The sequence below is a fragment of the Falco naumanni genome, chromosome 5, assembly GCF_017639655.2.
Source record: "Falco naumanni isolate bFalNau1 chromosome 5, bFalNau1.pat, whole genome shotgun sequence".
NCBI classification, from domain to species: Eukaryota; Metazoa; Chordata; class Aves; order Falconiformes; family Falconidae; genus Falco; species Falco naumanni.
In genome coordinates, this window is record NC_054058.1 from 85,737,277 (window position 1) to 85,753,161 (window position 15,885).

General features: G+C 39.6%; 1 protein-coding gene across 4 annotated transcripts in view; it reads left to right on the forward strand.

Moving 5' to 3' along the window:
- The window catches only part of PLXNB2 (plexin B2), a 267,945-nt gene that overhangs the window by 234,293 nt on the left and 17,767 nt on the right, over positions 1–15,885 (forward strand). For all 4 annotated transcript variants that reach the window (XM_040594019.1, XM_040594021.1, XM_040594018.1 and 1 more), the window contains exons 19-29: positions 131–298; positions 1,925–2,033; positions 3,250–3,477; positions 3,992–4,168; positions 4,620–4,759; positions 5,766–5,866; positions 9,049–9,278; positions 10,270–10,451; positions 11,212–11,278; positions 11,384–11,530; positions 14,807–14,963. In XM_040594019.1, the coding sequence (XP_040449953.1) occupies positions 131–298; positions 1,925–2,033; positions 3,250–3,477; positions 3,992–4,168; positions 4,620–4,759; positions 5,766–5,866; positions 9,049–9,278; positions 10,270–10,451; positions 11,212–11,278; positions 11,384–11,530; positions 14,807–14,963 (1,706 nt within the window). The remainder of the gene's footprint in view (positions 1–130; positions 299–1,924; positions 2,034–3,249; positions 3,478–3,991; positions 4,169–4,619; positions 4,760–5,765; positions 5,867–9,048; positions 9,279–10,269; positions 10,452–11,211; positions 11,279–11,383; positions 11,531–14,806; positions 14,964–15,885) is intronic.

The following is a 15,885-nucleotide window of genomic DNA, read 5'->3' on the forward strand; positions in this document are numbered from 1 at the left end:
ATAACTACTCAGTGCCTAGCAAAAATAGAGCCTTGTTTTTGTTGTTTCTGGGGTCCTACAGTAAAGAGTATAAATCACCGTAATGCTAGTAACTGAAGATGTTTCCTCTTCTTTTTCTTCTCCAATCTAGCACTGAATTTGGAGATGAGATTGTTTGCATTACAGGACGTAATAGCAAGGTTGAAGCTGTTCAAGTCACAATGGTCTATGGGGACACAATAATTAGTGTACCACAGCTATTTTCATACAGTGAGAATCCTACTGTCACCAAGTTCCTGCCAGTAAACAGCTTTAGCAGGTAATGAAATGTTTGTCATAACTTCATTTACAACTGGGTTAATATATGTGTCATATGTAATAAACCTATTGCATATAGGACTATTTGAAATAAAAACTCCTGTACTCTAGGCATGCATGCATTTGGATACACAGAGTTTGTCATCTTAACTGCAGCTGATGTTTGAAAATATTCTGTTTACCTCCAAACTTTAATCCGCACTTCAAAGGTAAATCTTGAAACCAGAAAAGGTATTGGGCTTCTTTTAAATGAAAATGTCTCAAAGAAAGAGCTGTGAAGCATTTCAGCATGATGTCAGACACCTGATCTTTGCATTACTTACAAATCCTTATCCTACAAGGACAACCTATATAAAAGGTTTCTAATGAAAAAGTTTCTAACAGTTCTTCTGTGCAGCTTTTAATAAGTATGCTGGAAACAGGAAAGTTATGGCTTGTTGTCTCTTTGTTCTATGAGGAAATACAAGTATCTTTTTAGGAAATCTAGATCGGGGTGCTCAGTAGTGCTTTTAAAAGGTATACGCTCTTCTGTGGTGGTGATCACTAACACCCCATCTGGTGTAGCTGTTCCTTCTGGAAAAAAAGCTCACCTAGTACTAATTGTGGAAGCAAAGAAATGTATGTCGTTCTTACATTTGTAGCAATATGGCAGATCTTCTATATAAAAGTCCTTGTAGCATACCTCTGGTGTTGAAAGTCATTCTGTGACTGATACAGGGACAAACTTGTGACTTTGATTCATGTTGGTCTCTGCTGTTCCCTAATATTCTGGTCTTTCTGCTTAGTGGGGTACAGTTGGCAGAGAGAGACCACGGTGTTTCCACTTTCTTTCAGTAAAAAGAAGTATAACATCATGAGCTTATAAATAGGACATTAAAAATAAAATTGGCTGTGACTTCTCTTGGAGAAATTGGTACCTGTCTCCTTGAATATTAAGTAGTCACTTATGTAACATATGGTTTGTTTTTAATATTTGGTTTTGATTTTTTTGTTTGGGTGGGTTTGGGGTCTGGAGGGTTTTTTTGGTAGATCAATAGTGATTTGCCCCAGGGGATTTGAAAGACTTCTTTCTATATACAAACCGAAGCTTACTTTCTTGGATTGCTTTGAGGATTGCTATCCCTCTAAATCCACGTTACTTCGATTGCTTTAATTCCCACTGGCAACTTGCTTGCATTCTTCTTGTGTAATGCATTATTTTTTAAACAATGTGTTGCAAATGAAAGGCAATAAAGAAGCCAGGTCCCTGCAGACCTGTGAAAAATTTCACAGGAAAGTCTCACCTGTGTCTGTGTGTGTGTGGTACATGGAGTGATTTTAACAAAAACATTAGAGAAATAAACCACACAAAGATAGGCATCAGCAAAAAGCCACAAACACTGACAAAGGAATTTCTGCTTTTTTTATTCTGCTATTTTAAAATGAGTTTGAAGTTGCCATTGCTGCTTTTAAATGCAGTGGTCATCGATAGCTTTAACAGAAGTTCTTTTTGTAGGATATCTAATTGTCACATAGGCATTACATAGCTGTTTTCAGTGGAAGTAGTGGCAGTACAGGATAAAGCAGTCTATGTCTGTGGTAGTTTGCCAGCCAATGTCTTGACTTCTTTTTTAATTCTGCCTTTCAGTGGAGGGAGAAATATTACAGTTACTGGAACCGGTTTTGAGCTCATCCAGAGTTTCTCATTGGTGGTATATGCAGAGCGTCCAGAAGCAGGGAAAATGAATCGCAAAAGGGTAATTTTCTTTCTTTCACCCCAAACGCTTCACACTGGATGCATAACATATAAGCTGTTCAAAAAATGCATTTAAATTTGCCCACTGGATTTCATTGGGCTTGGAGTGGAATAAGGTTTGAAGAGAATTCTGGGTCTGTTCAGGGTTTCTGTGAAAGAGCCTGCTCCTACCATCTTGACTTACATTCACTTGTACCTTGCTTTAAAATTATTTTCATTCAGTATGTATAAGGATAGAAGAATGAAGCTTCAAGTGGTAAAGTGGATGTATTTCAGGATTTGAAAGTGTTTATATTTTCTTTATCTTTGTCCTTCTTCTCCCTCGGCAAGCTTTAGAGATTTGCCTGAAACAGAACCCAAATCCAGACAATACTGAGTACTCAGCTTTGCACAGTCAGTGCCTTCTATTTTCTCACACCTCAGTGAACTGGGTCTTCTTTTCTTTCTTGCTTCATGCATATTCCACCTATAGCAATTTCACAAAAAGTTGTGAAAAATAGCATTTTTAAAAAAAATCAATATCAGAAATGTGGGAGAGAAGCTGTCAAATTGCATTTTTCAAAGTGAGAAACTGAGGCAGTGATAGAAGAAATGTTGAGGGTACCCGTTAGTGTTGTTCGCTGTGGTTGATGTTGCTGGATGGCTAAATGAGTTTCTAGGATAAAAAAATTTGTGTAATTGGGGGTGGAGGACAGGTTAACTAAGTTGTTACCTTAAGTAGTTGTTTAACAGGGCTTTTTTTGTGTTGGGGTTTTTTTTTAAATGGAAATTTATTCCAAAATTTCGCCTAGTAATTTTATTGAATTTCAGTGAGGTATTTTACAGTGTCTGTAGGAAAGAATCTACCTGAGCTGCTTAATGGTACAGAAGATGATCTGGATTAAAGCTGCTATGTTAACCTCTTAATCTTAGAGCAATTTAATGATATCAGCCCAGTGTGGTACAGAGCCACAGAATTTGGAGGCAATGGAAACTGATCTGTAGCCTAAGCTTTCTCTGCAGGCAGCTGCTAGAACATAATGAATTAACAAATGTGTTTCCTTTTTCTTTCTTTCTTTCTTTTTTTTTTTTTAAATACCTTCTACTATGTTATTTCTGCTGCATGGAGATGGTATAAAGCCAGTGGTTTTATTTCTAAGCTAAAGTTATCAACAGTTATGTACAAGAACAAGTCAAACTCCAAAATGTGCGTGTTCTTCTTGTCTTATTTCTTACAGTTTGATGGAAAGGTTGTTACAAGACTCAATGAAACCACAGTGGTTTTTTCATCTCCACCAATACTGGAAGACCCAGAAAACTATAACATTACCACTATTATTTTAATGGACCATTATCATTTGGCTGTAAAAAATGAGAGCCACTCCTTTGCCTATGTTGCAGACCCAACCTTTGAAAACTTCACAGACGGCATCAAAAAACAAGTCAACAAGCTTATTAATGCAAAGGTAAACTTGTCAAGAGATGGTGATTGCTCATTTTGTCCTTGAAGCATGTATGGAACTTTTCTTTCCTTTCTCGAATGCTTAACAGAAGTTTGGTACCATACCCAAAATGCTTGGTAGAGTCCCTTACCACTGCTGATGAACACTATCAGCTCCTCTTTACTCCCTCCCTCCCCTTCTCAGAGACAGTTGCTATCTTTTTAGCTATACTTTTGGTTTCCTGGGGATTCCCCCTCCTGGTGAGCCTGGCATTTGGAAACACCCTCTACCACAGAGCTCCCAAGGGCATCTCTGGGGACACCCCACCATCCCTCTGGAGGGCACATCTCTTCTCGCACCACAAAGAGGAGGAATTGTGTAATTCCCAACCTCTCTGCTCTTCTGTACACTGCAGTGCAAATCACATCTGCTGCCAAAAATGATCCAAATGGCAAGTTGCAACTCAGAATGTCTTGTCTCCCAAAGCTTTGTGATGATGACTTAGTGATGATGACTTAGCCTTACATTTGCTGTCTAGGGCAGTAACCTGAACAAAGCCATGACGATAGATGAGGCCCAGGCTTTTGTGGGTGATGAGCCTTGCAACATAAAAACGCTAACTGAAACGGACTTGTATTGTGAGCCACCAGAAGTACAGCCTCAACCAAAGAAACGGCAGAAGAGAGATACCATCAATAACCTTCCTGAATTCATTGTAAGTTTTCAATAGAATTTAATATCATGTGTAAGTGACATTGATACAGTGCTTCTTAATTAAAGTAATTTATTCTCCAAAGTTGTAGTACTGTGAAGAAACTCTTTGCAGTTCTTTCTTACTCCAGCTTCTGCCTACTGTAGAAGACATCACACGTAAAGAGCATTCCCAAGCTGCCAAATGCCTTCTACCTTCATTGCATAGGAATATAAAATCGTAGCTAGACAGGCTGGGGATTTTTCTTCTTATGCTAAGCAAAATAAAATTGCTTCATGGAATAAAGTGCTGGTGACCTAAATTCAGTATAAAATATTCAGTATTCTTTCCTTTATTTGGCAGTTTGAGCTAGAAATACACTTGTGAGAATTACTAAGAATTTAGAATGCGACTGAGAGGTGAACCACTGTCCATTTGCACTTTTTGAGACAAACATCTGTGCTTGTCTAACTAGGTGAAATTTGGACTCCGGGAATGGATCCTTGGAAGGGTAGAATATGATACACGTGTGAGTGACATCCCACTGAATCTTATTTTGCCGCTGGTACTTATTCCTATGATAGTGATCATCGGCGTTTCTATCATCTGTTACAGGTAAGTTAATTTAATTAGGTGGTTTTGCTGTCCTGAAGTTTTCAAGGTACTCCCTGATTGTTTTCAGCTCACTCTGCAGAAATTATCATCTTTTTTATGAACTGCAGAGTTTAGGAAAGCAGTTACAGCTGGAAATATGCATGAACACCAATTTATTCCTCTCACGCGCACCAAATTCCTTGGTGTCAGTCAGCCCAGTCTGTCCTTTATACATAAGTACAACAATTGGTCCCAGGCTTGCCAAGCACACAATTGCAGACTGAGTTACACACACACATTCTTGAAATGGCAGCTGAAGTGCCTCTTGTGAAGGAGATAACTTATTCTGTATACATATCCATCAGTGTTTATGCTGCCTCAAGTCAGCACTGTTGGTCTGAGCTGGGTGGATTTGGCTAAAGGGTCGTTTTGGCCTTTCCAGCTGAGATAAGTGTTACCCACACACAAATTTCGTGATTAATAGTGAATTTCATGCTTCACAAAGGGCTAGGACAATGTCTGTATTTCACTTAAGACCTACTTAGCTCAATTTTAAGGTTAGTAATGAGGGCCTCGTGCTGAAGTATGGGCTGTACTTCACTGAGCACTAATGTTCTCATGGACCTCTTGCAACCTTCTCCGTTCAGTCCCAGACACTCCTGGGTGGCTCAGAGCCAGTGCAGGACATGTTGCAACCGATCTTTGTTCAGTACATAAAACTGAGTTTCTGTACTTAATGTGTGATTGAAAGCATTTGTAGCTACTGCTTATTGGATTTTAAATTGCTGTCCCAAGTATGCTTTGAAGTGGGAGGCCTGTGATGGTGCCAGGTTGATTTACACAGAGTGGAGACTTGGTCCACTGTTGCTGTTCTCCTCCTCCATTCTCTTTCTGCTGCCACTATTTAAAAATAAATCAAAACCAGGAAAACATCCTCCAGTCCTTTGGCTTTCCACTCAGAGCTGTTGCAAATTATTTACTTTTGCAGTTTGTAACTTTTTTTAAATCTTACCTCTATTCCATAAAGACGCAAGAGCCAACAAGCAGAACGAGAGTATGAAAAAATTAAATCACAGCTTGAAGGCCTGGAGGAGAGTGTCAGAGACCGGTGCAAGAAGGAATTCACAGGTATGACAGATATTTGCACTCCTGTGGGTCCTCTTGAGAAATCGGAAGATGGGCTGGAGCAATGGTGCTAGCTTGCTAAAGCTATCTTCTGGGAAGAAATAATTAGCAAATCTTAGTAGTCTTGATTACTGACATTGACATACAGCCGATATTTTGCTATTATATATGAAAACTATGAATAAAATAAAATAGGGAGCTGAAGTTATTAAAGGAAATGGGTAGTTTTAGTCTAAAGAAAGCAGAGTTAGCAACTGGGAAGTAGAAACTAATTGATATTGGGGTTACTTATAGCCCTGAATATGAATGGCCATTGATAAGAATGAGGTAAGAATGTTTTATAGTGACTGACTATGCACTTACAATTTAGCACAATGCCTGTATGTGCCAAGTATTCACATTTAAAACTGTTTTCAGAGCTGCAAAATTTATTTGCAGCAATCAGCATACAAAGGGATAATTTTGCAAGCTCTCAGGAAAGAAATAGCATTTTGCCCTGTTTATCATGGGAAAACCTTAAGCTTGATTTGAGGAGCTAGCTAATTGTTCTGTGTAAATGTAGAGGCATCATCTCAGGGAAGGCAGCGGGAGGTGTGAAGGCTCAGCATTTCTACATGTTGAACTACTCACTGCAACGATTAAATTAGGCAACTGAGTGCAAACATTGCAAATATTGGCCTAAATGATTACCATGAAATGTCAGCTCATTATCTGAATTATACTTGCTGTTGGGTCATGTTGAAATAATCTCTCCTAAAAAAAACTCCACTTTTTATTTCTAAGGAGAAATAGATTATTTCATATGGACAGTGGCTAAAAAGCAGGATTGCATTAAGCATCAATTTCAGGTTAGAGTTTGAAATTAATTTAAGAATCTCAGGGTATCTCAAAGATTTTGGCCACGCTGGAAACCTCTCCCAGTCTTGTTTTTCTGGCATTCATGGGACAGGATGTTCTTTTCTTGTACCAGCTTGCTTTCTGTGGAAAACTGACTCCTTCCAGGTTCAGGACACAAACCAGAAGCAAATCAAGAACTATTCCCAAATTTCAAACTGCATTTTGAACTGTGAGAGGATCTATCAAGGTTAACAGCCCTCCCTCTCATCACCTCTCCCATGGAACTTCTCCATTTCTGAAAGGAGAAGGTGCGTGTCTCTTACTGACACTGCTAACGGGAGGCTACAGGCTCCTGCTGCGTGTTGGGTTGAAGGTTTCCTCTCTGCTCCACCAAGCACAATCAATGGGGAAGTAGAATACACATCCAAGGAGTTATCTAGTTCCTAAACTGCGTCCACCTTGTCTGACCTCAGCAAGGCTTTTTACAATGTCTCCTATAACACGCTCATATGTAAACTCAGGAAGTGTGGGCAGTGCGGTGGGCTGAGAACTGGCTGAACGGCAGAGCTCAGAGGTTGTGATCAGCAGCCCAGGGACCAGCTGGAGGCCTGGAGATGGTGTTCCCCAGGGGTCAGTGCTGGGTCCAGTCCTGCCCAACCTTTCCCTCGGTGCCCTGGATGAGGGGACAGAGGCACCCTCAGCAGTTTGCTGGTGATACAGAACCGGGAGGAGCGGCTGATCCCCCAGGAGGCCGCGCTGCCCTTCAGCCAGGCCTGGACAGGCCGGAGAGCTGGGTGGAGAGGGACCTGATGGAGTTCAACAAAGGCCTGTGTGGGGTCCTGCACCTGTAACCCCAGCACCAGCACAGGCCAGGGGTGACCTGCTGGGGGGCAGCTCTGCGGGGAAGGGACTGGGAGTGCTGGTAGGCGGCCAGTTGCCCATGGGCCAGCGGTGTGCCCTGGTGGCCAGGAAGGCCAGTGGGATCCCGGGGGCATTAGGAGGACCGTGGCCAGCAGGTCGAGGGAGGTGATCCTGCCCCTCTGCCCTGCCCTGGTGAGGCCACATCTGGAGCGCTGTGTCCAGTGCTGGGCTCCCCAGTTCAAGGGAGACAGGGAACTACTGGAGAGGGCCCAGCGGAGGCTACAGGGATGGTGGGGGGACTGGAGCATCTCCCCTGTGAGGGAAGGCTGAGGGAGCTGGGCCTGTGTAGCCTGGGGAAGAGACGGCTGAGGGGGGATCTTGTCAATGAATGTAAATATCTTAGGGTTGAGTGTCAGGAGGATGGGGCCAGGCTCTTTTCAGTGCTGCCCAGTGACAGGGCAAGGGGCACCGGGCACAAACTGCAACACAAGAAGTTCCACCTGAATGTGAGGAAAAATTTCTTTACCTTGAGGGTGACACAGCACTGGGACAGGCTGCCCAGAGAGGCTGTGGGGTCTCCTTCTCTGGAGACTTTCAAAGCCCACCTGGACGTGTCCCTGTGCAACCTGCTCTGTGATTCTGTAACAGTAAAATGAATCACTGAAGTCAAAACAAATTCTGGGTCCATATTGCAAAACTGTAATGTCAATAGCATGAAGTGCAGACAAACTGAAATACATGGGACCAAAGATAACCAAGGAAAGGGACATCAAGGAGGAAGTACAGATACCACAAAGCTGGAAACTACAGGATGCTTTTCCCTCAGCTGTGCTGAATGCTATAAAACAAAGAGGTAAATGAATGATTATCTGCAATAAAATTGCTGAGACAATAGGTCACTGTATTAATTAACATGATATTCTAGTCAGTCAGCAATATTGGGTAATTGGAAAGCCTTCAGCTAGAATAGCTGCTCCAAAGGATGGTTCCCTAATTGTTGTCCCTTTTAAGAACTTCAGAGCTTTCGAGTCCCACAGAATGTTTCCATCTATTTCAGTGAACCATTTAACCTTCTTCCTTCCTGCCATCCCCTTCCTTCCAATTAAATTAGCATGCTTTTACATTTTAAACCTTTCTTTCCTTGATTGCTTTGTGTTTTTTAAAATAACTTTTATTATGACCTAGACTCAGAGGGAATAGAATGTGCACTGGGGAAAAAAAAAAAAAAGCCAACCAAGAAAACAACATAGCAGTGTCTTTTTTTGGCTCTGTGCTACAATCCTACATTCATTCATGTCACCATAGGATTAGCTGTGGTCATAGTTAATGGGGTAGTTGGTAAAAATAGCAATAGAAAATGTGAAATGAAATGGAGGTTTTGGTGTTGAGTTGCTTTTTCCATTAGAAGGTACCCAAAGAGATCATGTTGCCTAAAAAAGCAGCAGGCTTTTTTTACATGAACCTTTAAACTGTATTGCATATTCCAGATCTAATGATAGAGATGGAGGATCAGACAAATGATATCAATGAAGCTGGAATTCCAGTACTGGACTACAAAACCTACACAGACAGAGTCTTCTTCTTGCCCTCCAAAGATGGAGAGAAAGATGTGATGATTACAGGGAGGCTGGATATTCCCGAGGCCAGGCGGCAGACTGTGGAGCAGACTTTGAACCAGTTCTCCAACCTCCTCAACAGCAAATCATTTCTCATTAATGTGAGTACTGAAGTAGATACGCCTTGTCTCTTAGCTAGGCATACCTGTGTGTGCAAGGTTTGCAAGCACAACTGAACCAAAACCATTAAAAATTAGTGATTTTTATACAGTTCTGATTCCACAGTAACCACTGAAGGTATGTGGCATCACAGCCAGAGCTTCCTGGTGGCACGGAGAGACATGATCATATTTCTGTGCTAGGTTATGTAGTATGGAGTTAGTCAACATTGCAGTGGCCGTAGGGAAACAGATATTACCCAATCTGGCATAAAAAATGCTGTTACAAGTTTGTTTTAGCCTTTTAATAAATGTGAGCAGAGAATGCTGATTCCATTCTGGTTCATCACAGGAGTCACCTGCAGGTAGCCGTCTGCTGGAACTCTGGCCCAGAGAGGCAGAGGCTCCTCAAGTGGCCTATTCATCAAGGCTGATGAGTGCTCACAGCAGCTCTGAAGAGACTTCTAATTGCTCACTCTCAAAAACTGAGGCTGATTGTCAAGACACCTAAATATAGATTTAGGCTTCTAAATTTTTCTCCTTTTTTGAATGAGGCCCCACTGCTGAGATAGTTAATGGTAGCATTACAGTTTACAGCAGATGAGAGCACATTCCCAGGTGTGCTTAGATTAGTGTCTTTGTAATTTGATGTGAAGGGACTAGGAATCTGGGGAAGAGGGGAGTTGGTTTTCTCTTTTTAAGACTTGTCACAGAACATCTTTTTTCATTTATTAAAGCATGCTTTTTAGATAAGGCTTCAGTTAAAGTTTATAAGCATTCCTTGTGTTAGCCCAGTATATTGTGTGTGTATCTAAAAACAAATTATGGGAAGCATTTTCTTATAAGTAGTTTTTTCAAACTTCTGAAAACTTTTCCATTCTGTGCTTAGGAGATCAATATTAAAATAATATCATTTGTCTTCTTAGTGCAGACAAGTTGAGGTTCTTCAGAAACCTTTCATCTAACTTGACTTTACATTTGTGTTCTGTTTCAGTTCATTCACACGCTGGAAAACCAAAGGGAGTTCTCTGCTCGAGCTAAAGTATATTTTGCATCTTTACTGACAGTTGCTTTACATGGAAAACTAGAATACTATACTGACATCATGAGGACACTGTTCTTAGAACTGATGGAGCAGTATGTTGTGGCAAAAAACCCAAAGCTGATGCTAAGAAGGTTTGCATGATTGTCATATTTTCTGTAGTTCTCTGGGTTTCTGTAAATGTATTCTTTTTGCAATGTGGCAGTATTAGAATGCCAGCTATCCGTGAAAGTCAGAAATAACCTGGCCCAAGCAGATTAGGTAGACAAGCTCACCAGGAATAGCTGTGGAAGGCACAGGCAGGACTGCTGGCAACAGATTTCCTAATTCAAATACTGTAGTGCAGAATCTGCATTGAGATTAGTGAAACATCTACCTTCAAAATACAATACTGAACATTTAATTTACTTTTTGATCTAATTTTATTCCAAATGATCTAGCATTTATACCACACATCATCTCCATGCTGAGCGCACATTATCAGCTTGCATTGTGCATTCAGTGAGGGCTTGCTTTAATGTTGCTAGCCTAAATAAATTACAAAAGACCTTGCTCTGTGTATGTTGTAGCTTTGTAATCTGTAGGTTATTTCCCAATAACAGCATAACTGGGTTAATTTTTCAGCTCTTACAGTGTAGACTCAGTTTAAGATCTTGCATAAAGGATGTCTGCTTTTCGGTAATGAACTGAAGGTACCTAGGAATGATGAGCAATACAAAGCACTTATCCTAAAGCAAGTACATGCTCTCAAGACTGTATAGGGAAATCACTGTATTAGGAGAGTGCATGCAGTTAAGCATGTAAAAATATTATATTTCAAGCAAGCAATGTTTTTCTTTAAAACTTTGTCATTAAGTACCCTTATCATACACAGGGTTGTTGGTTTTTTTTCAGATCTGAAACAGTTGTTGAAAGAATGTTGTCTAACTGGATGTCTATTTGTTTATATCAGTACCTCAAGGTAAGAGTTGAAATCTGTGGGTTTTTTTTACTGATAATATTTAAACACGCTGCATTTATTATATCTTTTGGGTTTGCTTTATTTCATTTCATTTCCTTTAAACAGGACAATGCGGGGGAGCCTCTTTATAAATTGTTCAAGGCTATCAAACACCAGGTGGAAAAAGGCCCAGTGGATGCTGTACTGAAGAAAGCCAAGTATACATTGAATGACACAGGCTTACTGGGAGATGATGTAGAGTACACACAGTTGGTGAGCAGAGCCATTTTTTCTTTTAAAATTAAGTCCTATAGCGTTACATCTGTACATACTTTTCTGGACTTCTGTGATCTGCACAGAAATTCGGGTCATGGGCAGAACTGTCAATAGTTTGACCAAAGCAAGTCTCCAAGCAGGAAAACTTACAAACTATCTTCTAAGCATTAAATCCAAGTCCTGCCACTGTGGAATCCATTTCAGTAAATCCATTTCATAGTTTTTGAAGTCTGTCTGAACAGACAATGGTCAGTGTTTGGCTCCTTCCCTTTTCCCATCTGAATTAACTGGCAATTGATTTTTGCAGAATTCTTGCACTAACATTATGCTTGAACTTTCGGTTGTCTTTCTCCCTTGTGATTGCTGCTCGTCAGCATATCAAACATCATTTTACAGATTATTTTATTGGTATACCAGGATGAGATCCTCTACAGTCTTGTGAGATGGCTCTGTAATTCTCCATAACACTTTATGAACCTATTTCTGCATTTGTTCCTGTGCAAGTCAAACTCTCCTGAACATGGGTAGCCCAACTGGTACTGAAAGGGGTTTATTTCCACCTAAGGAAATAATTCCCTACAGTGATGAGGGGAAGCTCTCCTCTACAGGAAGTTCGGGAAACCCGTGTTAGATGCATGCTTCAGGTGGGATGAAGTGGACATCCTTGCCTCAGGAATTCCCCATCTGAGCTCCACCATCCCCTGAATCTGATCAGCAGTGCCATGCTCCAGTTCTATTATGAATTCTGCTTTGAGTTAATTGTGTTCCCTGCCACAAATTTCCAGCACTTTATCAGCCAGGTTCCAGTAGATGGATTCACTGTCTTTTTAAAAAACTGAAGTAGCCCACTCTAGCTGTTTAGGGAGTGTAAATTCTAATTTTACTCTTTCTGACAGTCTTGCTGGTTTTCTTCAGGTTTCAGTGTAGCGCATATCAAAGATGCACAGACTGTCCTTCAAAGACCAACACAGGAAATTTTTTTCCTTCCCTTGATTTTTCTTTTATTGATGTGTTAGGAGCCATTTGTGGTTGTCTCCAACTGAGAAAGATGCAGTGACATCTCTGCAGTGTGGAAAGAGAAACAATAAAAAGCCTTATTAAGTCCCAGTTAAAAAAAAGAATCACCATGTTGTGTATTCTGAAGGAATGCTGATGGGAGGGCTGATGTGAGCAGATTGCTGTAGGACTTTCACTCACAGAATCACTAGACTGTGACCTAGACTGCCTGGAGGAAAAGGGTATGCTGGGCAAGAAGTAGTATTTTAAGTTCAATTGATATTTTGGGGATTAGTTGAGTTGTCATCTTCATATCTGAGCTGAAAGTGCCACCCATAGAAGCCATACTGAGTGGCAATGCTGGTTATGTTTTCTGTTGTGTGTAGAGAACAAAATTTACTTGCACTGTACATCATTTAAGATTTAATGGCAATAATTCTTCATTCAGTCTGTTTCTTTTCACAAAAAAAAAGCCAATGCCTGCAATTAAGCTAAATGAATGCAGTGTGAAAGCAGAAAATTTGTGTATGCAATCAAATGTGGGCACAACAAGCATAGTAGCTAGATATTAAACATTATAGCATAGTACAGTAGCAGTATTTGGTCCAGATTTACAGATTTCCCATCAAACAAAGATTTTATCTGTGTGCATGCCCAGAAGATGATGAGATATATGTGTGTGTATATATATATATATGATGAAATATTATGAAAGGGATTACTATTGCCATGAATTATTAGGCTCTTTAGTATGATGATGACATTGTTGTGGTAACTGAACAGTTAGAGAGCATTTGTGCACCAAGGCAGGTAAAAGCTTGAGTTAATTAGTTCACTTCTGCCTGAAAGTGAGACACGGTGGGAAAGTACGGTATAGAGCAGTTGTCTGCTTTCTAATTGTTCTTATTTAAAAGATGAATCTGTTTTGCATTGCTGGTTACACTGACATGCTGCATACTGAAGCAGCAGCAAAATCACATCTAATTACCATAAAGCTAATAGGAAAAGGAAGGTGCAATCTTGTGATTAGTTTGAGAGTTCTGTCAGGGGACAGTGCAATCATGTTTAATTTGACTGCCGTATGGCCTAACTTTTCTTCAGTATTTAAAAATACCAGCCATACAAATTTATTTATGAGGTATGAGATTATAAATTCAGGTATTATGGTTAGCAGAACTGTATGTATCTGAGAGCTGCGATGCCTCAGATGTGCCTGGCCTCCAAAGCTGACTAGCAAAAGATCCACGAGGACTCTGAGCTGTTGTACTGATTCACCTAGTGAAAGAAGGGGGCTTTTCATAACGTCTGTTTGGTTTTGGTGGTTTTTTCCTACTACTGGGGAGGTTTCCTGGCCATTGTTTTCTCATTTGCTTTTGTCTATATTAAAACTGACACTTATATAGTAAAGCTACTTTAAAAAAAATTACTCTAGATTTAGCAGATTACAGGCTTTCAAGATATTCTCTTTAACATTAAAAAAAACATGTCAATATTATCAGTAATATTTTGGAACTTGTATAAACTACTTAGGTGTATTTCCTGGAGCTATTAGAGTTATTGTGACAATAGTAATCGGTAAATGAAGTCTTCAAACACCAAATATTATAAAAATGGCTTTTATATATACATATATGTGTGTATTTATATATCTCTAATGAACAGCTGGTCACAGGAGGTAGTTAATGGGAGCTAAACAAGTCACTGCTCATCAGTTGAGCCATATTAAGGGATCATATGTACAGACCTAGTCTGCTCAACCTGAGAAGTAAACCACAACCATAAAGACAGCATAAAGGAAGGCAAAAGCACACAGTATTCTAAGGAGTTCAGCAAAGAGCAGCTCAAATGAGTATTGGGAATTTATTAAGTTTGGTCACTGCATTACTTGTGCTTTTCTATGTTCCAGGTTATCAGGTTATATGAGAAGCCTGTAACTAGTCAGTAGTCCAACTGCTTTGTTCTTGTGTGTCCCTTTTTAATAAATTCCCAAGACTCAATGATAGTAGCATATTAGACATGAGTAAATCTGTTGTGCATCTTTTCTATTTTGTTATAGTGGGAGGGTTTAGTTGGAATTTATGATGGCTGGTTGGCTGCATAACAGCAAAGAATCCCTCAGATAATCCATACTCCCATTGCAAATATGTGTTGCTAGGCAATAATCATTGCACAGTGAATTTTAGATATTGTTTGCATTTAAATTGCCCAGAAAAACAAGTTCAGAGGTAATTCACCACTGATTTGTCTTAATAACCATGTACATTCTCTTTTTTACAGACAGTAAATGTGTATGTACAGGATGGAGGAGCCGATTCCATACCTGTGAAAGTGCTGAACTGTGATACTATATCACAAGTAAAGGAAAAGATAATAGACCAAGTCTATCGAAATCTGCCATGTTCTCAGTGGCCAAAAGCTGAGAGTGTAGTTCTTGGTAGGTGGCTACTTGTGGTATTATATTGAGCAGGTGAAGCATGTTGTGATTCTGTATTTTCCCAAAAAAAAGTATATAAAAGCAATTTGTTGCGGGGTTGTTTTTTTTTAAAAAAAAAAAGTTGAATTCATGTTCAGCTGGATGCAAAATTACAGCATTTTGCAGCAATCTTAATATGCATTAAAAATTACTGCTTTCTTACAGAGTTCTTTTTCCTGACTCTTAAAGTTTTGATATACTGTCATTAGTGTGCAAAGAGCCTGTTAATGACTGTTAGCACAAATGTATTCATGTCTTGACAGAGTCAGTATCTCAGGTACTAATTAATGTGATAATGACAGCATGGACAATTAACTGATGGAAAAGTAATGATGCAGTTTCAGAAACTGGTACTGATTTTGACTTGCCTTTATGATGGTTATTCAAGAGTTATAACTTACAGGAGCTGCATGTTGAGGAGATGATGAGCCACCCAGCTAATCCTCCTTGAAGGCTTTTAAAATTGCTGTTCTCGAGAAAAAAAAAATTGATGTAATGTAAAATGCCTAATATTCTCATAATAATTGTTCCAATTAATAGTTTTGCAATATCTTCATTACTGTCTTAATCTGAAAGTACAGGATGCAATTCCTGCTCTTAGAAAATCCTACTGAATTCCCTAAAAATGCCTTGTCTATTCTGTGTGAAGTCCTACTCTATTTTGGACTGATAGCAATTTGTATTATTTTTATATATATATATATAATTTATAGTATTTATGTTATATATATAGTGTATTATATATATAATACATAAAATTATATAATTTTGTAGTATTCTGTTCAAAAGAATGTAACTTTGTATAGAAAATAATCAGAACTCATGTGCATGGTTAGGAATAGCTCATGCAAACTTCTGTAATAAAGACCAACCTATTAAGCAA